The 23,838-nt window shown below is 42.0% G+C and overlaps 1 protein-coding gene across 1 annotated transcript in view; it reads left to right on the forward strand.

Annotated features, from left to right (window-relative positions):
- Nucleotides 1-2,421: 2,421 nt before the first annotated feature.
- The window catches only part of LOC101159686 (small G protein signaling modulator 1), a 41,463-nt gene continuing 20,046 nt past the window's right edge, over nucleotides 2,422-23,838 (forward strand). The window contains exons 1-24 of the mRNA XM_004074916.4: nucleotides 2,422-2,570; nucleotides 2,663-2,706; nucleotides 4,977-5,052; nucleotides 5,993-6,155; nucleotides 7,644-7,796; nucleotides 7,950-8,017; nucleotides 8,103-8,245; nucleotides 8,322-8,453; nucleotides 8,580-8,704; nucleotides 8,783-8,850; nucleotides 8,941-9,104; nucleotides 9,200-9,329; nucleotides 9,679-9,805; nucleotides 9,909-9,973; nucleotides 10,060-10,205; nucleotides 11,114-11,242; nucleotides 11,331-11,504; nucleotides 11,620-11,688; nucleotides 14,433-15,527; nucleotides 15,608-15,732; nucleotides 15,798-15,880; nucleotides 15,962-16,071; nucleotides 16,200-16,296; nucleotides 16,417-16,584. Of these exons, the coding sequence (XP_004074964.1) occupies nucleotides 2,564-2,570; nucleotides 2,663-2,706; nucleotides 4,977-5,052; nucleotides 5,993-6,155; nucleotides 7,644-7,796; nucleotides 7,950-8,017; nucleotides 8,103-8,245; nucleotides 8,322-8,453; nucleotides 8,580-8,704; nucleotides 8,783-8,850; nucleotides 8,941-9,104; nucleotides 9,200-9,329; nucleotides 9,679-9,805; nucleotides 9,909-9,973; nucleotides 10,060-10,205; nucleotides 11,114-11,242; nucleotides 11,331-11,504; nucleotides 11,620-11,688; nucleotides 14,433-15,527; nucleotides 15,608-15,732; nucleotides 15,798-15,880; nucleotides 15,962-16,071; nucleotides 16,200-16,296; nucleotides 16,417-16,584 (3,661 nt within the window). The 5' untranslated portion in view covers nucleotides 2,422-2,563. The remainder of the gene's footprint in view (nucleotides 2,571-2,662; nucleotides 2,707-4,976; nucleotides 5,053-5,992; nucleotides 6,156-7,643; nucleotides 7,797-7,949; nucleotides 8,018-8,102; nucleotides 8,246-8,321; nucleotides 8,454-8,579; nucleotides 8,705-8,782; nucleotides 8,851-8,940; nucleotides 9,105-9,199; nucleotides 9,330-9,678; nucleotides 9,806-9,908; nucleotides 9,974-10,059; nucleotides 10,206-11,113; nucleotides 11,243-11,330; nucleotides 11,505-11,619; nucleotides 11,689-14,432; nucleotides 15,528-15,607; nucleotides 15,733-15,797; nucleotides 15,881-15,961; nucleotides 16,072-16,199; nucleotides 16,297-16,416; nucleotides 16,585-23,838) is intronic.

Raw genomic sequence — 23,838 nt, forward strand, 5'->3', positions numbered from 1 at the left:
TTAAGAAGAAAATCTTAAAAATGATGTTATTTACAATATTTGGGCCTCCTTCAGTTTTGGTCATGATAGACCAAACAAGAGATTTTTCCTCTGCAACGTTGTTGTTGTTGTAGGGCAGATAGCATTCTAATTTAAAAAACGTGCATCTAGCTATGCTATATTACCCTTTTCTTTGTCTCTTTTCTCCTCTTCTTCTCTTTTCTTTCCTAATTGGGCACCAGCTTTGACCTTTTTTCTCCATATTTCAGATGTTTTTGCATTTAGCATAAATGTCCTGACATAGGTATCAAGTCTGTCAACTAAACCAACTGTCATCTAAGTGAACATTTGTTTTTGTGTTCCCATTTTTTATTTGGGCATTTCACACAAAAATAACCAAAAAAGCATGATTTTTTTATACCGTTTTTATACCTGCAGCCCCCCGTTCGTCAAACATTTCCAGCAGGAGCGCGTGCAGCTGCACCCAGGGGCGCCAATTCGCTACATGGCGGCGCAATTTTTATTTTTATTTTTTCATCAAGCACTGAGCCGCGGCCCGCGACCGTTGCCCCCCTGGAAGAAGATCCAGCCAGGTTTGCGCATGCGTTTTGCGCTCCGTGCTCACCTCTCAGGCTGCACCCTTCACCCCGCGCCCCCTCCCTTCTCCTTCTTCACCCCGCGCCCCCTCCCTTCTCCTTCTTCACCCCGCGCCCCCTCCCTTCTCCTTCCCACACACATTTGCGTCTACTTCTCAAAGACAGGAGGGAGCGCAGCTGCGGGGCGGGGGCGCCGCCAGGTTTCAGGCTGTTACAAACTCCGTGATATAAGTAAACCAATAGTGGTGCATAAAGTATTTTACAAGAGCTGAGCCACTGGCGCCGCCCCTCCGTCATTTTTCCGCCCCGGGCGATCGCCCATATGGCCCGTGCCTAAAACCGCTACTGCGTAACACAATTCACTTAACAGTTTTGTCATTTATAACAATTCAGTATTTGATCAACTTAATTTCACATGAAATTAATTAGACGTTCACTATTGCATATAAAGATATTTTTACAGTACAGTACTATAAGATATATATTTATTATTAAATAAATACACAAGTATATATACTAAAATCTGATATTTTACGTAATTATGCATTCATACATCCAGAAGTGTATATGGCATATTTTCCTAGATATTTAAAATTGCTTTCATTTATTACTGACACTGTGATTATTTGTTTGACAAAAATAAAATTTAAGGCAGTTATTTGGTGTATAGATAACAAATGTTTGCATTAATCAGCAATCTGTCCCAAAGCCGACTCTGGAATGCTTAAATCCAAAGAATTATGTTACAATTAATCATAAGGAAAACACAGACAAATAATTGTCAAATCCTTAACTGACGAACTCAGTTAAGGATCAGATGAATAAAACAAATTGCTTTAAATATATGTTTATTTTTTCATAGAGATCCACTCCGATCATCTCTTGATCTATTGTAAAAGTGTTCCCAGTAGTCTGTTATTTATGATGATGCAGTATTAGCCAAAATAAAAAGAATCAAAGCTCTTGTTTTCCTGGTTCCTGTTAAGGGGTAGGAGTTCCTAGAAATTCGCCTGTGGGTGGTGGGCAGAATCGTGGGCGTTAAGTGCCCTGACTTCCCATCATGCCTTTTATTTACACTGTCTCCCACTATTTTACAGCCCCTTTACTGGGCCCAGATTATTTCTATGTCATAAATAGATTAGATTTATGTTTCGTTTACCAGGCCAGGGACAGGCACAGGTCAAGCAGGACACTGATTTGTGCCCTGTTGAGGCTGCTTTGTTTTTTTGTTTTTTCTCTGTCTATTTAATGTTTGTTGTCGTTATTTGTTTATTTAATTATTGTGGATGATTTCTTTTTAGAAAAACATTTTTAAAATAAAATAACTGGGGATAGAGACGGGAGAGGCACAAAATCCCATTTGGCCATGCCTATGTATATCCGGCCTTCCTTTGAATGCATTTCTATATAAATATATTTATTTTATGGATTCTACTAATACTACAGTACCATAATCTATATTTTTATTATAATCAGTGATAACACTAAAATGATATGAAAAGTATGCATAATTGCAGCTATTCGTTATTTACAAACATGAAGTAAGGCATATTTTCTAAGACAATTGAAACACCTTAAATTTAGTACTGACACTGTATGTTTATAATAATAGATTTTAAGGCTATGTCGGATGCTTCTGTTTAAACCATCTAGAATCTCAGATGTATGATGAAAAAGGTCAAAACCTTTGCTTTTTATAGCGAGATTTAAAGGCTAATTACAATTTATGTCACAATGAAACTAAATGGCAAATTTCACAATGTTTGTGTTTGTGCAGCAAAAAAGTGTTATCTTTGTGCGTTGGCGTTATCGTGTGCCTGTGGCTTTAAAGGGGTGGTGGTTCACTTCGAGGTAGCAGATAGGTTTAATTCGGTGGTTTAGAGCACATCAGCCATCCTGGAACTCATCTGTACGCCTAAAATAAAAACCTCCTCAGACCTTTATTCTGTTTCTACTTCCGCCAGAACAGCTGTTCGTGTTCAGCCACGATGGGAGGTACGGCCGCTGTCGCATGATAATCATCATTATTTCTCAGATGGCTTCCAATCATCATTATTAAAATTATTATTGTTCTTTTTCTGTGATAGAGGCAGAGACGCGACAGAAACTGCTACGCAATGTGAAGAAGGAGGTTCGTTGCATTTGTATTTTTATTATTATTGTCTCAAATGTCATTCCTGTTCATGTTCACCGACAGGGATGTGAGCCAACTGTGTGTGTATTTCGGAGGATGCGCACATTGTTTCCCGTTGCTGTCCGCGGCATGGGCCTGGATCTAATCCCAAACCGACTAACGATCAGAGAGAGGCTGATAATCATCAGAAATATTGAGATGGCTCTGGGTTTTGAGTGCTGAAAGACTTGCGTATGAGGATGACGATGATGGTGATTATAATGATGACGATCATCCTGATTACACTGATTTAAATTCATTACTGATCACCCCCTCAAAAATGACCCAAATTAACATTTATTCAGCCTTAATTAGATTGTTTGTTGAAATTGAGGATGATGCTCCAAATTTAAAGGTGTGACCTTGGCATCTTTTCTGCGTAGTTTGTGCTCTAATAGCCATCACAGAGAGCATAATTTAAGCACTTGGTGTGATAAATGCATTTTTTATACAAACATCTACATAAAGAAAGCAGCACATGACACTAACAGCAGAACTGCATGGCTATTTAAAGGAGAGCGAGATGTTTTAGCCATTACTAAGGAAGCTTTGAACCTCCAGATTCTTACTGTGTTCCTGCTCTCCTCACCTGTGACTCATTGCTTAAAAAAATACATGGCTCTTGTGGCTCAGATCCTGCAGCAAGGAGGGGCTAAGCTGCACTGTGAAGATGTAGCATATTGCAAAATGACAAAGGTTTGACATGTTTTCTGTGCACTGATATGTATGAGTAATTACAAAAAAGACTGCATTTGGTGTTTTAATTAAAAGAAACAAAGCAGTGACCATTATAACAAACCCGTCTAAATATGTAGTTTTTTAACATGATGATTTGTCAAGTTGACATAAAAAGCTTTTTAAAAAAAGAGGTTATTAACACTTAAGATAAGAATGAATATGTTTACTTACAGTATTAGGATCTATGAGGTTTTTTTAAAGGTCACTGTTTGAAGACACACTGATATAAAAAGAACGGGTTTTTGGTGTTTTTAACATGTGGCATTTTTCTGTCGACGGAGGACATATAGAAAGGAAATTGAGCATAAAATTTCTTTTTCTGAGCGTTTCTTGATTCAAATTGTTGTGAATCAGTTAGAAAAAGCTTGTAGCAGGGACGTGGAAGCAGCAAGTCACAAGCTTCCTACTTTGCTCAATTCGGATGCATCCCCTTTGTCCACCAGATTCACATACGTCTTTGGTTTCCTTGTCAGAGTCAGTATCTGGTTTAAAACCGTATGACTGGACAGCTTCAGTATTGCTCGCCATTTTTGATTTACTGGTAACTTTAAGTTGAGTTGTGAGGGGCTGTTAGGAGAGAGAGCATAGAAACAAATGAATGACGGGAAGTGAGGCCGTGCTTACTCGGCGCCAACTCTCCTGCCCACAACTAAGAAGGAGATTTCCATGAACTCCTGCCGCTCTGCAGAAACTATGTTCTAGAAAATGACACAGGTTTTTTAATTTAGCCAAAAATGGCACAGTCATAATTAAAATACCCCCGGGAACGCTTTTAAATTAGATCAAAAGATGATTGAATTTGAAAAAGAAGTTAAACTGTGTAAGTTCTTTCTTTAAATGACACATTTCTTTAAATAACTCGCAAAATACTTTTTATTTATCAACTGAGACTGAGAACAGGACCAGGTTTTACTTTTACATACACCTTTTATTAATCAGTAATTATAAATTATGAGTGAATAACCATGAAGACATGTTTTCTGGAGTTTGGGAAGAGCTCTCTCAGATTTGAAACTCTTAATATTTTTTCCGTTGTTGTTTATTTAGAATATTTTTTAATATGAAAAAATGTATACATTTTTTCAGGTTAAAAGACACTGTTTGCTAAGCTGTTTATGTTTTCGTAAAGCTTACACAAAATTCTGGAATTATTTCCTTTAGAATTATCAATTTAATGGTTGCAAATTTCCATTTGATGTGCACAAGAAATGTTTATATGAATATAGCTGCTAGACCCAACGTCATACTTTTTTTCCCTTATGTTTACACATTTACAGATGGTTTCAATAAAACTACTGTTGTGACTTTATTACTTATTCCCCATATAATGTCTTTAACCTTTTCCTGCCCAGGCTGTTGTACCTGACATCTCACCTCCTTAAACCTTTTCTGACCCGGGTTGTCCTACCTGACATCTCACCTCCATCTCACCTTATCCGACTCTTTCACACTGATTAGCACTAACACCTCACTGTATACTTCTCCTCTAGGTGAAGCAAATCATGGAGGAAGCAGTAACGAGAAAATTTGTGCATGCAGACAGCAGCCACGTTATATCCTTCTGTGGTAAATCCTTTCTCACATCTGTAACATGCTTTTGTTGCACGTTCAATACATAATGTTATGAATAAAGTTTGAATTTAACAAGAAAACAAGATGAAAAATTAGCTGTAAGAGACTAATCAAATAAACTGAAGAGTTTGTCTTTTTAGCACATGAAATAGATAATCCATTTGGACCTAAAAAAATCCAGTGCGGTACAGCAAATAATTGTTAGCTACAGTCAAATGCATTTCCTCTTGTAGTTTCCTTCTTAAAGTGAAATTTGTTCTCTGCCTTTTACCTTAGGTGACCTCAGTGTCTCTGTAGATTAAGGAAGGTGAGTTTGCTGGCCAGTCAGTCAAAAGGATACCACAGCCCTTAGAGAAGGAACTGTGCTGAAAAATAAAATTAACAACTTTATAAAGATGGTCAGCAGACAGGAGCACAAAATTTAGACTCAACTTTAAGAAACCTGGATTTTGTCCCTTTCGTCTCTACTTGAGGCCAGGATTACCTCTAATAGAGGACTTTAGTCCCCCTAACAACAGTCTCAATGTTGTTCACCTTGCGGCATATCCCTTCAGTGGTTGCCACAGCGTCCACCAAGTCGCACAGGTGGTTTGGAAGAGATATTTTACGCTGAATGCCCTTCCTGACCCAATCCTGTATTTTATCCAGGCAGGGGACCGGCACAGGGGGACCACCACTGGTGTTTTAATGTTAGATATTGAACTGAGGCTTATGGGACTCCTCAATCTCTCATCTAACCAACATTAGGCGATGTTGACTTTAGTCTACTTTGGTTTTTGCCACTTTAACATCTGTTTTACCTGTCTTTTAATTATAAATACCAAAAATCATCAAGTTATATTTTTGTCGGGTTCTATTTACAATGAGCTTAATAGAAACTGAAATGATGCAAACAAACAACAGACTAAATGATGTTGTTTTTGTGTGTTTGTAGCTGTGGTAGAGGCATGTGTGCTCCATGGACTCAAACGTCGAATTGCAGGCCTGCTGTGCACAAATAAGGTTGCTGCACTCTTTATGAAGGTGTCAAAGAGCTTTTCTCCTGCCGAGGAACTCTGCCGCAAAGTTCAGGAGCTGGAGCAGCTCATCGAAAATAGGTGAAATGTAACCTGCTGTTTAAGGAGAGGTTGAATTAGCTCTTAAATGTCCTTGTCTTGTAGTTTTACAGTTATATGTTGGTCTAAAGTAAACTCAAGTTGATCTGAATGCTGGTATTAATTACATATTAGCACCCACTGAAGGCAGATTTTGTTTTGTGGTCTGTTTCAGTGAAACAGATGTGAAAGCTGATAAAACCAAAAAGCTGTTAGGTCTTAACCTTTTGAGATGACCTTCCTAGAATTAACACATTATACTAGTTAACATAATTATACTAATTCCATTATACTAATTCCCCACCCGCTCTGTTTGGGTCTTCTACCAAAGGCTTGGGAGCTTGAAGGTGTTGCGCAGCATGTTAGATGTTGCTGGGACTGCACTCTTCTGGACAGAGATCTTGGATGTTGTTACTGGAATCTGCTTGAGCCATTTTCTCACCTCTTTGTATTTCTTGATCTTCTCAAGATCATTGACAATGTTGCTTCATTTGGGATATCCACATATATCACTACAGCCTTCTTGTCCAGCACTGTTATGTCCGATCTGTTAGCCATTACCATTTTGTCAGTCTGTATCTGAAGTCCCACATAATCTTAGTTTAATCATTCTCAACTACCTTCGGATGTGTTTCCCATCTTGGGCTTCGAACTTCGAGCCTAGATGATTCTGCACACTATATGCTAGCCACTTGTTTATGCCTTTCATGTATGCAATGTCCTGAATTGTCTCAGGGGGTTCTTTGTATACAGCCTATACCTGGAGTAAATCCTGGCCTCACTTAATCTTTTACTAAAATACTTTTTCTGTGCTGCCATGATTAGTGCCTCTGTGCTATCTTTCAATCCAGCTTTGTCTATGATTTTTCAATATCAGCCACATGTAATGCATGGACTTTTTCCTTTTGTGATAGTTCTTACTGTTTCCTCTATTCCTTCTTTGGCCATGTGCTTACGCTCATGGCTGTTGGATGTTTTATCCTAGATAGTGGCTCTCACACTCACTAGTTTTCGGCCTCCTTTCTTGCAACAGTGTCAGGATGCTGGATTTGTTAAAGGGGCCCTCCATCCAGGAGCTGTCATGTCTTAACATATGTGGTCTATATCTCTTCCTTTGGCCACTTTATTATTCCTGTAGGGTATCTGACCAGTGGCAGTGCAAAGCTGCTTGTCACCCTAGTCTTGTTCATCGAGCTAGCTTCTTAGGACTTGCCTTACTTGTTGGAGGTGTTTGGCTGTTGCAGCTTTCCTTGTTGCCTGTTCCAGGTTGACATTTGCCTGTGGTATTCCAAGTACTGGTTACTGTCCTCAATGTCTGTTTGAGGGGAGTTTATTCACTGGTATCTTGAAATCTTTCAAACTACTTTCTTGAAAATAAAGAAAATGTCATGCTGCTGTGGTTTCTTTATTATAGTTTGCGGAAGTGTACAAAAATATTATTCGCCAATTTCAAAGACGTTGCACTTTGACATTTACCTTTGTTCTCTATAGCAAACAGAACAACTCCTCTCTCAATAATGACCGCAGTCGGCAGTCGAGGTTGCCCTACCTCCCTCCCCAAGCTCTTAAAAATCTGTGGATTAGAACAGCTCTGATGGAAAAACTCCTGGACAAAATTGTCCTGTATTTGGTGGAAAACAGCAGGTATTGCTAACACCTAATTTTTACATTCATACATTTTTGATTTGGTAAATTGAATGTTGAGTTTGATGTACACATTGTGTTTATAGCTACTTTGTAGGTTAAAAATGTATAATAAAATGTATGAGTAAATTTTAATGTTTTTTTTTGCTTCAGTGCATTCTATGATAAAGAAGCCATGTTGATGGACCCTGTTGATGGACCAATCCTTGCATCTCTTTTGGGTAACGTTATAGTGTTTTTTTTTTTTTAGTTTATGCAATTGCTGTTTCAGAACTCCCCTCTAAATGTGCAAACCTTCTCCTACAGTTGGCCCCTGTGCTTTAGAGTACACCAAAGTTAAGACGTCAGATCATTTCTGGACCGATCCATCAGCAGACGAGCTCGTTCAGCGCCATCGAATCCACAGTGGCCACTGTCGGCAGGAGTCTCCCTCCAGAAGGCCCGCCCTGGCAAGATGACCAAAAAAACCATTCTCAATGGAAAATAAAAATGTAATCACCAATAGTATCTCGCTCTAATGTCCAGATCCAGAAGAGACAGTCCAGTGGCAGCATGGATGATCGTCCTCTCATGTGGGTGAAAGAATATGTTGAGTCACTTCATCAAAACTCAAGAGCTACTCTCCTGTTTGGAAAGAACAACGTCCTGGTGCAACCAGTATGTGTTTTTGTCACAACAACTATATTTACTTACTTTTTCAAGAAATACTTTCTCATACTGATTAATATATAACTGATCCTAATGGCACTGAAGGAAGTGATTCATCAGCTTTTGTGCTTGCAGAGGGATGACATGGAGGCCATTCCAGGCTACCTCTCACTCCACCAGACTGCAGATCTCATGACACTGAAGTGGACCCCCAATCAGCTCATGAATGGCAACGTTGCAGAATTAGATTCTGAAAAGAGGTTGTTATATTTTCCAATGTAAAGTCTTGCTTTTACACAGCAAGGCTAAGTGACCCACATTTGCGCTTAATCCCACAGTGTTTACTGGGATTTTGCAATGACTATTCGTTTGGAAGAGATAGTGTATCTCCACTGTCATCAGCAAAGTAAAGTAATTTTTTTATCATTTTTAAGAATTCAAATATGGATATTATGAGCAAATGTTAATAATTCAACTATTATGATGACTTCTCCAGTAAATAGTGGCGGGACTGTGGTTTTGGTGAGCCAGGATGGGATCCAAAGGCCTCCTTTACATTTCCCCAAAGGAGGTCATCTGCTTCAGTTTCTCACCTGCCTGGAAACTGGCCTGCTACCTCATGGGCAGTTGGACCCGCCGCTGTGGAATCAGAGGGGGAAGGTCAGAAAAATGCACAAGTGTTTATCAGCACTATAAACTTCCCAAAAAAAGCCTCGGTGCGTCAAGTTATTTGAGAACTTTATCTGTGTTCACAGGGAAAGGTTTTTCCCAAACTGCGAAAGAGGAGCCCACATAGCTCATGTGATTCTGTATCGGATAAGGAAGATGATGAAGCAACTGATTATGTGTTTCGGATCCTTTTTCCTGGCAATCAGATAGAACTCAGTGAGTTTTTTTAAGCTCTATTTTATCCTTGTGAGGGGTTTAGATTAGCACATCTGTGTGATAATTAATTAATGTGTGATACTACAGTTGCCATTTTTTTCCTATTTTTTAGTGCCTTTCTCCGTTTATGGTCGTGCTGAGAAAAAAACTTGTTTGCATAGTCGATCAATAGTTTGTCTTCCACATCTTAATCTCACACGATATCCTGAAACTTGGTTTATTTTCCCCTAGATTTTTTGGGGTAATTTACAGAAGTGAAATTTAATATAGAAATGTGTTGGCATTTCATCTGCTTTTGCCTGATTGTGATGATAAAAATAGCAATGACAAAAGCTCCCATGCTGTGCAGTGGCCCTGGAGCTAATGGATCAGAGTGTTAATATGTGGCAGCCAACCCCTAGGAAGTCCTCCTGTTCCTCCTGCTCACAGAATGGCTCTTCTGACGGTTCTCTGCCAAATGGCTGCAATCAGGAGAGGTACATTTTTCAAAAAAAAAAAACAACAACAAAAAACAAGCACAAATCTGTTCAGTTCATTTTGTTTCACTTGACTGAGTTTGACATTTGCCACTTTTGCCAGGGCTCCATTGAAGCTCCTTTGTGACACAATGAAATACCAGATCATTTCTCGTGCGTTCTATGGGTGTAAGTAGAAACATTATAAAGTTGTTTTATGTTTTGTTTTTGCCACTCACACAGTGAAAATCAGAAGACTATTCTTTGCTTTGTAGGGCTGGCGTACTGTCGGCATCTGTCCACAGTCCGAACTCACCTCTCAGCTTTGGTCAACACCACAATGGTTGACCCTGATGTTCCATGTGTTGCTCGAGGAGGGCTGTCTGTGGAGGTCTGGGCCAATTTCCTCAAGGACAGCTCTGTAAGAGTCAGCTGCACCTAAGTCTGATATCCTTCTGTGTTACCGCGCCTTTCAAATGTTAGATGCTGGGGCCTATCCCAGTTTTCCAGTTTATCATAGGGCAATGCAAAAGTCAAATTTGTAATGTCCCAGTCAAGCCCTCTCTGGTTTTAGCCTTATTGCTAGTTTGAAGATTCAAACTAGCAAAAAAACTTGCCTCAGTAAAAGTTTTTTTTTACACCCAACACAACCAGCAGATTAAATAGGTGCTTTAGGATTTGAAGCCTAAAAAGCTCAGATTTACACCTTAAGGCTCATTAAGGTGATACTTTGGAACCACTAATAAAAGAAGACGTTTTCTGGAGAGATGAGGAAGCTGTTTAACCCCAAATTTCCCTTGTTTCTTCTAAATTTTGCATTCAACAGTGGCTCAGTCGGTTGAGCAGGTGGTCCAATGATCGAAGGGTTAGCAGTTCAATCCCTGCTCCCCCCAGTCAACTGTCGTTGTGTCCTTGGGCAAGACACTTCACCCTCCTAACCTCCAGTGGGGCTCCACTATATGTATGAATGTTCCGGTGATGGTCAGAGGGGGGAACTGGCAGCCATGCCTCTGTCAGTCTGCCCCAGGACCACATCAGTAATTTACCATCACCAAGTATAAATTAGGACTGAATGAATAATGAACATGTAGTAAGTGCTTTGAGTGTCTGGAAAAGTGCAGATAAATCGAATCCATTATTGTCATTCAACTAGTTACCCTTGATGTACATGTATCTACCGGTACTTACTTTGTGATTCAAAACCTTAACTGACTTCTGGGAAAATATTTCATGTGTTGGTAACATTTGTTTTTGCCAGTATTTTTTTTTTAACAAAGTTGGTTTTAAATATAGAGATAATCACATAGGTCAATATTTTCTGTATTTTAGACCTACGAAGAAAAGGAAATCCACAGACTAGTGTATTTCGGTGGAGTAGCCCCATCCCTTCGTAAAGAGGTCTGGCCCTTTCTTTTGGGACATTACGAATTCACCATGACAGAGAAACGCAGACTAGAGGTATTTTATCAGTGATCTTCATGTGTCTTAACATATGCCCACATCCCAGGATTGTGTTACAATCTGTCTTTACTCTGGATCTGCTTAGATCGACAAGCAGATGCAGACGCTGTATGAGCAGACCATGAAGGAGTGGCAGGGCTGTGAGGTCATCGTGCGTCAGAGAGAAAGAGAAAAGCACGCTGAGGCGCTTGCTCGATGTTCGTCTGGTACTAGTGTGGAAAGAGGACCCATACAGCGAGACTCCACCATCAGCACAGATGCAAGTCCTACTGACAATTAGTCAAAATAGACAAAGCATGAAAGGGAACTACTTATTATAGGATAAGGAAATGACCACTGACAGATCTTTTTTGTGTCTCTTCATCCCACTCCAGTCATCTCTAAGTAGCAGCTCAGACCCACAGCATGGCAACTCACAGAGTGAATCCAGCTGCAGCGAACAGGTATTTTGTAACTATTGTCAGACGTTTGACCTTTTAGCCCTTTAATAACATATCAGGAGTCAGTGGTGGAATTAGAGCGTCTTTAAAGGGGTGGGGGTAGGGGGCAGAAGACGTTGGAAGGGTGGCAAATGAGAACAGCAGAGCAGAAGGCCATTCCAAATGAAAATATCAAAATTAAAAATTTTAATTTTCTAAATTAATACTAAAATAGCAATTCTTTTAGCTGAAGTGCTCAAAGTGCTCAAAGAAGCTTGTGTTGATGACTTCTTAATCTTTGTCAGTAAAGTAAAATATTGACTCAAAACTGTGGGGGCTGTTTGGTGTCTGGTGGAGGGGGGCACAGCGAAACATCCGTGCTCATCTTTCACTGGTCCGCCCCACAATGCATGTTAGCAGCACACACTGAGCAAATACACACCACACACAGAGGGACCCCGGAGTGGGGGGGCTCTACAGCTTGGCAGCGGTGGGGCCCGCCACACTGGAGACCTCCTGTTTTATCTGCAGCACACACGCTACACCCACACCACCAAACATGGGTGGTGTTGGGGTGGGCGGCTGGTCTTCACCCACCTGGTCCTCTCAGGGCGACCAGGCTTGTGGGTATCCTGTCGGCTGTAGTGGGGCGCTGGGGGGTCGATCGGCCGGAAGGGGTTACTGCATGGTGACGGGGTGGGGGGCAACCAGAAGATTGTGAATGTCTGTGCGAGAGTGCATGGCTGGCTCACCGGGATCATCTGGGGCTCTCACTCCCCATCGCAGAGTGGGGAGGGCATTAGGGAGGTTATGGGAGGACGGGTCGGATAACATGGCGGGTGAGAAGGGTTGTAGAGGGTAGAGTAATGTGTGTGTGTGGGGCTGTGGTTGCACGGTGATTTCTGGGTTGCTTGGGTCAGGTTCTGGGCCCTGGCTTTGTCCTTGGCCCGCGTGTCGGTGTCCGGCACCCGGAGCCCCCAATACCTGCCGCCTGGTATGGCTTAGCGCGCCTGTCCTGTGGCCTGGGGGCCCAGATGCTGGGGGTGCTCCCGGCTTGGGGGTCCCCCCCCCCCCCCCCCCCCTCTCCTGGTCTGGCTGGTCAGGCTGGTCAGGCTGGTCAGGCTGGGAAGGATCTGGTTCCCATCATGAACACACGTTTCACTTCGGCAGCATGCATGTATCTCCAACCCCCCCTGCACGTGCACACTGACACACTGCTCCCTGTCTGCTTCATCCCTCCTCCGAACCCAAAGAGTATTGATGGACAGATATCTTCCGCTTATCTTCGTGTCAGAATTTCACCTTTGGATGTAATATTTGTCATCTCAGCAGATCTGGTATAATTGAATAATAACTTATTCAAATCAGCGCTTGTATCCCCCACTTTCTCCACCTCTCTTTCGGTTATTCTCTTCCACCACCCCCCTCAACACACATTCTTCCCCTCTCCCTCCCCACACACACTAAATGTAACAAAGAAAAAAAAAAAAAAGGGGTTTATACAAATTTACACACTACAACTTCTTTTTGTAATAATAAAACCTGTCCAACACAAAAGGCATTCAGCTCTAATCTATTTGCTCAGTTGTTGGACAGAACAAGTTAAAAAGGAGAAAAACAAAACAAAAACAAAAGCAAAAACTGTGGGGGCTGGTGGAGGGGCACAGCTTCTTGCTAGAGGGGGGGCAGTTGCCCCCTCTCCCTTACCCTCCTATAGCTCCGCCCCTGTCAGGAATAGATTAGTAGTTTTATTGCTACCTTCACACCGGGCATGGGATGCGGGTTCAAGATCGCACCAAACGTTGGTTCTTCAACAAACTTTTTAGCACATGGTGTTCACATTGGACAATCAGGGAGGGGTTTCTTCTTTTTTTCTTTTTCCACTGTTTACTAGTTCATCTCTGCCACATTCATTTGGAAGAGGCTTGGTGTGAGATGTTGAAGCAGTGCAAATCGTGCTCCAGGCTTTTTCTTTCCGATATATGAAAGATGTGATGTCATATAAATCCATCCAGGCACAAACTCCAATGATCAATTTTCAAACGGCTGGCACTTCCGTGAATTACAAAGCACGCCATCCATTCGTCACCACCAAATCTGCGCCCTTGAATGAACAAAGTCCAACCTTGTTAAATTTTCAACAAACGCTTTGGACGTATAACCTGAGAACGTTCATGGAAACATATGAAGTGACACGAGAATGTGAGAGTTTTGAACGTGGAAGCCTTAAACGCAGATATTGACACGTTTACATAGACTTTTATCGGAAGTGGTCGTTTGAAGGGGCTTTGTCAGGGGAATTGTTGATTTTATGATTCCATGTAAAGTTTCACTAAAGTTTTCAACTATGTGAATAAAATAAATAATATTTTAGGTTGCAGCAGGTATCTTGACCCTGCATTAGAAGAAACATATATTTCTTTTTATTACAGTGGTCCTGTCATGTAAAACTTAACTAGTTTAGTTGACAATCAAATGTGACTAAACACATATTTTATTTCATGCTTCTTTGCCATTTACAATTTGTATAGTAGGCAAGGGATTCGTCATGACTGAAATATAATAAAAAAATCTATGTCTTTACCCAAAAAACTATTGTAGACTCTAACTGCAGCTAATTTATGTTTGACAATTAACCTGTGACAACACCTACCTATTGAATATATGTAATTTAAAATGTTCTAAATGATTAAACATTTTATTTCAGTGTTATATAAAATCTGAAATGATTTGGGTTTTATTTTAATCTGTCCTCACTTGCATTCTAGGTATTTGAAACGGCTGAAGCTGAACCAAAGGTTGAAGAGGGAGAGAAGCAGCTCAGCATCCCTGTGAAAAGCACAGATGGTCAGCAACTCCCCCTCTGCGATCCTTCTCCCTCCGTTGTGTCAGCCTGTCCTCAAGATACAGAAAACAACCCTCCTGTGACTGAATCCAACACGGAACCAGAACCCGCTCAGAAGAATGCTGATAAATCTGAAGAAAACAGCCAGTTTCCAAAATGTGATCCAGGAGGAAAAGATGGGGAAATTTCAGCCACTGATAATGAAACCGTAATGGGGATAGATACAAAATTAGAAAGTGAGAAGGTTGAAATGGAGAAGTCCACTGAGACTTCTCCATGTGAGGGTAAAGAAACAACCCACAGAGTTTTAAAAGCGGAACACACTAAAGTAAATTTGAAATCTGCTCCAGAGAAGACTAACATTTTGAAGCTTGAAAAAGAGATACATAATGAATATTTCCAAGCACCTCCACTCGGGCAGACCTTGAGCATTCAGGTACACAAGAATAGAGATCTGGAAGGGAAGACATACTGTCCACATGTTGCCAGAGAGGGCGCTAGTTCACAGTACAGAAAAAAGACAGACATTTCAGAAGAAAACGAGACCACAGAAGCAAATATCGAAACCATAAAAACAGCAGAGAATCCGCCTGGTTCAAATTCTCCAGTCAGACAAGTACTGAACGCTCTCCAGTCAGCCTCAAGGGGCAGCCTCACGTTATCCTCCCAATCTCGGCAGTCTCCAGACACGGCTGATTCAGATGACTCTCCTTCCGCTTTGGAGATGGAGGATATTCCTGTGGGAATCACATGTGTGACCTCGCAGGATATGAACACTAGGCCTTTGTTGGGCCTCGCTGCTCCTCCTGTCTCCCTGGCGCAAAGACAGAAAATAGCAGCCGAGGCCCTGGTCCTGGCTCACCACCAGGCCGCTGCTGGTAACACCAGTCCTGAGAGCACCGACCTTGGCCTTTCTGAAGAAGAGCCGGAGATGGATAACGTGCTTGTGGAACCAGAGTCTAATGAGTCAGGAAGTGTCACCAAATATGAGGAACCCTCAGGGCAGCAGACCTACTCTGTAAGAGTTACACAAGCACAGGCACAACAATTAGGTACATTTATGAGAATACTTACTAACTGGAGCCATTGTGTCTGCAGCAACAAATACAGGACATGTACCTGATCAACTTGCATCGCATTGACAAAGATGTTCGACGCTGTGACAGAACATACTGGTACTTCACTCCAGAGAATCTAGAGAAGCTGCGCAACATCATGTGCAGGTAAATAGGCCTCTGTTTAAAACGCGTTTGTTTAAAAAAAAAACTAAAAAAGTCTCTCTTTGCAGCTACGTGTGGCGGCATCTGGAAACTGGTTATGTGCAGGGCATGTGTGACCTGCTGGCTCCCCTTCTGGTCATTCTGGATGACGGTCAGTGAAGCAAAAACGCGTACATAAGTGTTCAAACAGCTTAATTGTTTTTGTCACTTTTTTGGGGTGTGTTCTTTGCAGAGGTGATGGCCTTTAGCTGCTTCACTGAACTGATGAAAAGGATGAACCAGAATTTTCCTCATGGGGGTGCAATGGACTCACATTTTGCCAACATGCGTTCCCTCATACAGGTTTGTTTAAAAGTCTGCTCAGACGCAGCAGTGCAACCACAAAAGCAACAGTCAAAATTACTTTTGGTGAGTGAATGGACTAAATGTAAATGTCAACAGTTGATATACTAACAGCATTGTTATACCAGATCCTTGACTCGGAGCTGTTTGAGCTGATGCAGCAGAATGGAGACTACACCCACTTCTATTTCTGCTATCGCTGGTTTCTTCTTGACTTCAAAAGAGGTGAGTTTGGGAAATGTTGGAGTAGTATGCTTGTAAAATAAAATAAAAAGAATTTATTACCTAATACCGTGATAAAAAAAAACCTGAAAGTTTAAGAAGTTTTTGGTCTGTTCCAAACAGAAATGGTTTATGACGACGTGTTCTCCGCATGGGAAACCATCTGGGCAGCCAGGCACACCTCCTCTGGACACTTTGTGCTCTTCATCGCTCTGGCACTCGTGGAGATGTACAGAGACATCATCTTGGGAAATAACATGGATTTTACAGACATTATCAAATTCTTCAATGGTAAGATAGAAAAGGGATAATACGGATCAAAAAAGTAAGATTATTTCATGCTTTTGTTGTGGGTTCATGTTGTGTTTGTATATAAATAGCTTTAGAAATCTTAAAACTTTTTCACCTTTTAATAATTATGGCCCGCAGCAGTCATAGACTGCAAGGACCATATTGTAACTGGTACGAGGGTCGAACACTCAAAAAGGTCCAAAACGTCAAAAAAACGTGTCAAAACGCCAAAAAATGGGGTCAAAAGTCGCCCAAAGCACACAACGACACGACAATTGTGTAACGCAACAAAAATACACACACACACGCAGAACACCAACGCACAAACGTCAAAATTGTAGTCGCAAAAATGACGACAAAAACCCCAAAAAGCCCCAAAAAGCCCTCAAAAGACGGGTTTAAAGCCAAACAGACATGCCCAGCCTATAGTAAAAGACAGGCCGCATTGAAATACATAGGCCACCTGACTGCAAAAACTTCTATATTGTTTCTGCTTCGTTTCATTATTATTATGGCCCGCAGCAGTCATAGACTGCAAGGACCATATTGTAACTGGTACGAGGGTCGAACACTCAAAAAGGTCCAAAACGTCAAAAAAACGTGTCAAAACGCCAAAAAATGGGGTCAAAAGTCGCCCAAAGCACACAACGACACGACAATTGTGTAACGCAACAAAAATACACACACACACGCAGAACACCAACGCACAAACGTCAAAATTGTAGTCGCAAAAATGACGACAAAAACCCAAAAAAGCCCCAAAAAGCCCTCAAAAGACGGGTTTAAAGCCAAACAGACATGCCCAGCCTATAGTAAAAGACAGGCCGCATTGAAATACATAGGCCACCTGACTGCAAAAACTTCTATATTGTTTCTGCTTCGTTTCATTATTATGGCCCGCAGCAGTCATAGACTGCAAGGACCATATTGTAACTGCTACAAGGGTCGAACACTCAAAAAGGTCCAAAACGTCAAAAAAACGCGTCGAAACGCCAAAAAATGGGGTCAAAAGTCGCCCAAAGCACAAAACGACACGACAATTGTGTAACGCAACAAAAATACACACACACACGCACAACACACCCGCACAAACGTCAAAATTGTAGTCGCAAAAATGACGACAAAAAGACAAAAAAGCCCCAAAAAGCCCTCAAAAGACGGGTTTAAAGCCAAACAGACATGCCCAGCCTATAGTAAAAGACAGGCCGCATTGAAATACATAGGCCACCTGACTGCAAAAACTTCTATATTGTTTCTGCTTCGTTTCATTATGGCCCGCAGCAGTCATAGACTGCAAGGACCATATTGTAACTGGTACGAGGGTCGAACACTCAAAAAGTCCAAAACGTCAAAAAAACGCGTCAAAACGCCAAAAAATGGGGTCAAAGGTCGCCCAAAGCACACAACGACACGACAATTGTGTAACGCAACAAAAATACACACACACACGCACAACACCAACGCAAAAACGTAAAAATTGTAGTCGCAAAAATGACGTCAAAAACACAAAAAAGCCCCAAAAAGCCCCCAAAAGACAGGTTTAAAGCCAAAAAGACATGCCCAGCCTATAGTAAAAGACAGGCCGCATTGAAATACATAGGAAATCCTAACCGCAAAAACTTCTATATTGTTTCTGCTTCGTTTCATTATTATGGCCCGCAGCAGTCATAGACTGCAAGGACCATATTGTAACTGGTATGAGGGTCGAACACTCAAAAAGGTCCAAAACGTCAAAAAAACGCGTCAAAACGCCAAAAAATGGGGTCAAAAGTCGCCCAAAGCACAAAACGACACGACAATTGTGTAACGCAACAAAAATAAACACACACACGCACAACACCATCGCACAAACGTTAAAATTGTAGTCGCAAAAATGATGACAAAAACACAAAAAAGCCCCAAAAAGCCCTCAAAAGACGGGTTTAAAGCCAAAAAGACATGCCCAGCCTATAGTAAAAGACAGGCTGCATTGAAATACATAGGCCACCTGACTGCAAAAACTTCTATATTGTTTCTGCTTTGTTTCATTATTATTATTATGGCCCGCAGCAGTCATAGACTGCAAGGACCATATTGTAACTGGTACGAGGGTCGAACACTCAAAAAGGTCCAAAACGTCAAAAAAACGCGTCAAAACGCCAAAAAATGGGGTCAAAAGTCGCCCAAAGCACAAAACGACACGACAATTGTGTAACGCAACAAAAATAAACACACACACGCACAACACCATCGCACAAACGTTAAAATTGTAGTCGCAAAAATGACGACAAAAACACAAAAAAGCCCCAAAAAGCCCTCAAAGGACGGGTTTAAAGCCAAAAAGACATGCCCAGCCTATAGTAAAAGACAGGCTGCATTGAAATACATAGGCCACCTGACTGCAAAAACTTCTATATTGTTTCTGCTTTGTTTCATTATTATTATGGCCCGCAGCAGTCATAGACTGCAAGGACCATATTGTAACTGGTACGAGGGTCGAACACTCAAAAAGGTCCAAAACGTCAAAAAAACGCGTCAAAACGCCAAAAAATTATTATTATTCCGCTTTCTTATCGCGCCTTTGAGCTCAAATTTGACCCCCGCCACATACCCGAAAACTCACCAAAATTGGCACACACCTGGGATAAATTGAAAATGAATTTTCGACAAAGAGAACGTCACCCCCCCCCACGACGATGACATCACGGCGAGCGTTCCCGTAAAAAAAATGAATGGGCCGAAAATCGCTTATGGGGCCAAAAAAAAATATTTTGAAATACAGTTACGAAACCAAAACACGCATGTTGGAGATATCCCAAAGAAGTTATGAAATCATTATGGGATGGCCACACGACCTACGGCTTGGCGGCCATTTTGTGGCGAACTCAGAGAGATAGCGATTTTCGTGTTTTTTGACATTATGGGAAAATGACACTTTTGTTCAAGCGATTTTCACGAAATTTCATACACATGCCACAAACACGATTCTACAACTACCAAAGAATTTTTGTTGACCTTTGACCTTGGGAAGGGGCGGCCATCTTGAATTTTCAAAAAAAAGCACCTTTAGTAACGGATACAAACGAAAACTCGTCCTAGGGATTTTTATCAATCTTTTTGAAACTTCTCGGGCATCAATGGCAAGCTACTGTGGACAAAATGTTGGAATTAGAAGTTGTAGAATTTGAAACGCGTGCCCGTGGCGAATTCGCAACCGTCGCCATTTTAGCTAGCTCGCACATATTTTATCGGAATAGCCTGAAAATGAAATATGCGATTCCTTAGCCCACACTGAACAAAACGATGTCACATACGACAAAATCGATAAAGGAATGTGGCCGTGGTAAACAAAAAACAATCGCAAAAAAAAGTGCTGACTCGGCTAAAAAAAAACAATTTCGGATTTTTTTTTTAAGAATCGGCTAGCGAAACCCAGATAACTTTGTCGGGTATATCCAAACAAAGTTTTGAAATCATTACGTGATGGCGACACGACCTACGGTTTGGCGGCCATTTTGTGCCAAAATCTGCCATTTTGAGTTTTTCGCGTTTTTACACAATATGGAAAAAGGAACTTTTTTTCAAGCGATTTTCACGAAATTTGAGCGTAAGTCTTCAATTACCTCTGGAGTTTCGTCGACCTTTGACCTCGGGAAAAGGCGGCCATCTTGAATTTTCTATAAAAAACACCTTTGCCACCGGATTCAAACGTAAACTCTTCGTTGGAATTTTCAACGATCGTCTCGAAACTTTTTGGGCATCAATGGCAAGCTACTGTGGAAAAAATGTTGGAATTAGAAGTTGTAGATTTTAAACGGGGTGCGCGTGGCAAGCTAGCAAAGTGGCGCACTGTTATAACTCCCATGTATTTCAATACAATACAATGAAAATTGAATGCATGCATTAATGCCTTATAATGAATACATTGAAAAACACTGGATATGGACTTATAAGGAATGTGGGCGTGGTTAGCATGAAACCACTGTTGCTAAGGACGACAAAAAGTTTACTTTTACCGATTTGTCCGAAACTGACGTCAATCTGTTCGTCCTCCCGAGGGGACCAAAACATAAAATGGTTGCTATGGAGATAAAATCAACAGAATAGCTGCCATTTTGGAAAAAGTGGGGTTTTTATCAACCTATGGCATATAGCTCTCACCAATGGAGGAATGTGTTTTTCTGAATCAGTTTATGATGCTGATCGCTATGCTAGCACTTTTAGCCACATTAGCATAGCTAGCATAGTTAGCATAATTAGCATTTTAGGTAATGTGTTTTTCTGAGTCAGTTGATGATGCTGATCGCTATCTTCTTTCTCTTTCGGCTTTTCCCATCAGGGGTCGCCACAGCGAATCATCCTTTTCCACCTCACTCTATCATGGACATCTTCTACCCTAACATTAGCCAACTTCATGTCCTCTGTTAAGACATCCATGTATCTCCTCTTTGGCCGTCCTCTTGCCCTCCTGCCAGGCAGCTCCATCTCCAACATCCTTCTACCAATATATCCACTATCCCTCCTCTGAACATGTCCAAACCATCTCAGTCTGGCTTCTCTGACTTTGTCGCTGACACAGGCAACATGAGCCGTCCCTCTGATGTACTCGTTCCTTATCCTGTCTAACCTGGTCACTCCTAAGGAGAACCTCAACATCTTCATCTCCGCTACCTCCATCTCAGCCTCTTGTCTCTGTCTCACTGCTACCGTCTCTAACCCATAGAGCAGAGCTGGTCTCACCACTGTCTTGTACACCTTTCCTTTGAGTCTTGCTGGCACTCTTCTGTCACACAACACTCCTGACACTTTCCTCCAACCGCTCCAACCTGCCTGCACTCGCCTCTTCACCTCTTTTCCACAATCCCCATCACACTGAACTGTTGACCCCAAGTACTTAAACTCCTGCACCTTCTTCACCTCAGTCCCCTGTAACCTAACGCTTCTACCTTGATCCCTCTCGTTCAGACACATGTATTCTGTCTTACTACGACTGACCTTCATACCTCTTCTTTCCAGAGCAAACCTCCACCTCTCTAGCTGTTCCTCCACCTGCTCTCTACTCTCACTGCAAATTACAATGTCATCCGCAAACATCATTGTCCAGGGAGATTCCTGTCTTACCTCGTCTGTCAGCCTGTCCATCAGCATAGCAAACAAAAAAGGACTCAAAGCTGATCCTTGGTGTAGTCCCACCTCCACCTTGAACTCCTCTGTCTGACCTACAGCACATCTCACCACCGTCATACTTCTCTCATACATGTCCTGAACTACTCTGACATACTTTTCTGCCACTCCAGACGACCTCATACAGTACCACAGCTCCTCCCTCGGCACCCTGTCATACGCCTTCTCTAAATCTACGAACACACAATGCAGCTCCTTCTGACCTTCTCTGTACTTTTCCATCAACATTCTCAAAGCAAAAATGGCATCAGTGGTGCTCTTACGGGGCATGAAACCATACTGCTGCTCACAAATCTCCACCTTCTTCCTAAGCCTGGCTTCCACTACTCTTTCCCACAGCTTCATTGTGTGGCTCATCAACTTTATTCCTCTATAGTTGCTGCAGTTCTGCGTGTCACCCTTGTTCTTAAAGATTGGGACCAGAACGCTTCTCCTCCATTCCTCAGGCATCTTCTCACTCTCTAAAATCCTATTGAACAACCTTGTTAGAAATTCCACTGCTGTCTCTCCTAGGCACTTCCATACCTCCACAGGTACGTCATCAGGACCAACGGCCTTTCCGCTTTTCATCCTTTTCAGAGCCTTCCTAACCTCATCCTTTCCAATCTCTGCTACTTCCTGCTCCACAACAACCACATCTTCCTCCCTTCTTTCCCTGTCATTTTCCTCGTTCATCAGCTCCTCAAAATACTCCTTCCATCTTTTCTGTACACTCTCTTGGGTTGTTAGCACCTTTCCATCTCTGTCCTTAATCACCCTTATCTGTTGCACGTCCTTCCCATCTCTGTCTCTCTGTCTGGCTAGCCTGTACAAGTCCTTCTCTCCTTCCTTTGTGTCTAACCTGTCATATAGCTCATCGTAAGCTTTCTGTTTGGCCTTTGCCACCTCTCTCTTCACTTTACGCTGCGCTTCCTTGTACTCCTGTCTACCTTCCTCAGTCCTTTCTACATCCCACTTCCTTTTAGCCAACCTCTTCCTCTGGACGCATTCCTGTACTTCCTCATTCCACCACCAAGTCTCTTTACCGTCTTTCCTCTTTCCAGATGACACACCTAGCACCTTCCTACCTGTTTCCCTGATAATCTCTGCTGTAGTTTCCCAGTCATCTGGAAGCTCATCCTGACCACCCAGGACCTGTCTCAACTTCTGCCTAAATTCCTCACAAGTTTCTTCATTCTGTAGCTTCCACCACTTGGTCTTCTTTTCTGTTTTCCCTCTCTTCTTCTTCCTGACCTCCAGAGTCATCTTACACACCACCATGCGGTGCTGTCTGGCTACACTCTCTCCTACCACCACTTTGCAGTCATTAACCTCTCTCAAATGACCTCGTCTACATAGGATGTAGTCCACCTGAGTACTCCTACCTCCACTTCTGTATGTCACTCTATGTTCCTCTCTCTTCTGGAAGTAAGTGTTGACTACAGCCATTTCCATCCTCTTCGCAAAGTCCACCACCATCTGTCCCTCCAGATTCCTTTCCTTCACACCAAACCTGCCCATCACCTCCTCATCACCTCTGTTGCCCTCACCAACATGCCCATTAAAGTCTGCTCCAATAACAACTCTCTCTCCTCTGGGAAAACTCTCTATGACCTCATCCAACTCACTCCAGAATCTCTCCTTCACTTCTAACTCACAGCCAACCTGTGGCGCATACCCACTGACTACATTCACCATCACCCCTTCAATTTCTAACTTTAGGCTCATCATCCTGTCTGAGACTCTTTTCACCTCTAGAACACTGTTTACAAACTCCCCCTTCAGAATCACTCCTACCCCGTTTCTCTTCCTATCAACACCATGATAGAACAGTTTGTATCCTCCTCCAATACTACGTGCCTTGCTGCCCTTCCACCTTGTCTCCTGCACACACAGTACATCTACCTTCCTTCTCTCCATCATGTCTGCCAGCTCTCTGCCTTTCCCTGTCATTGTGCCAACGTTAAGAGTCCCTATTCTCAAACCTATGTTCCTGCCTTTTCCCTTCTCTCTCTGGCCACGGACCCTTCTGCCTCCCCTCTTTCTTCCACCAACAGTAGTCAAATTTCCACCGACACCCTGTAGGTTAACAGCATCGGTGGCGGTCGTTGT

Source organism: Oryzias latipes, chromosome 12 (assembly GCF_002234675.1).
Source record: "Oryzias latipes chromosome 12, ASM223467v1".
Classification (NCBI taxonomy): Eukaryota; Metazoa; Chordata; class Actinopteri; order Beloniformes; family Adrianichthyidae; genus Oryzias; species Oryzias latipes.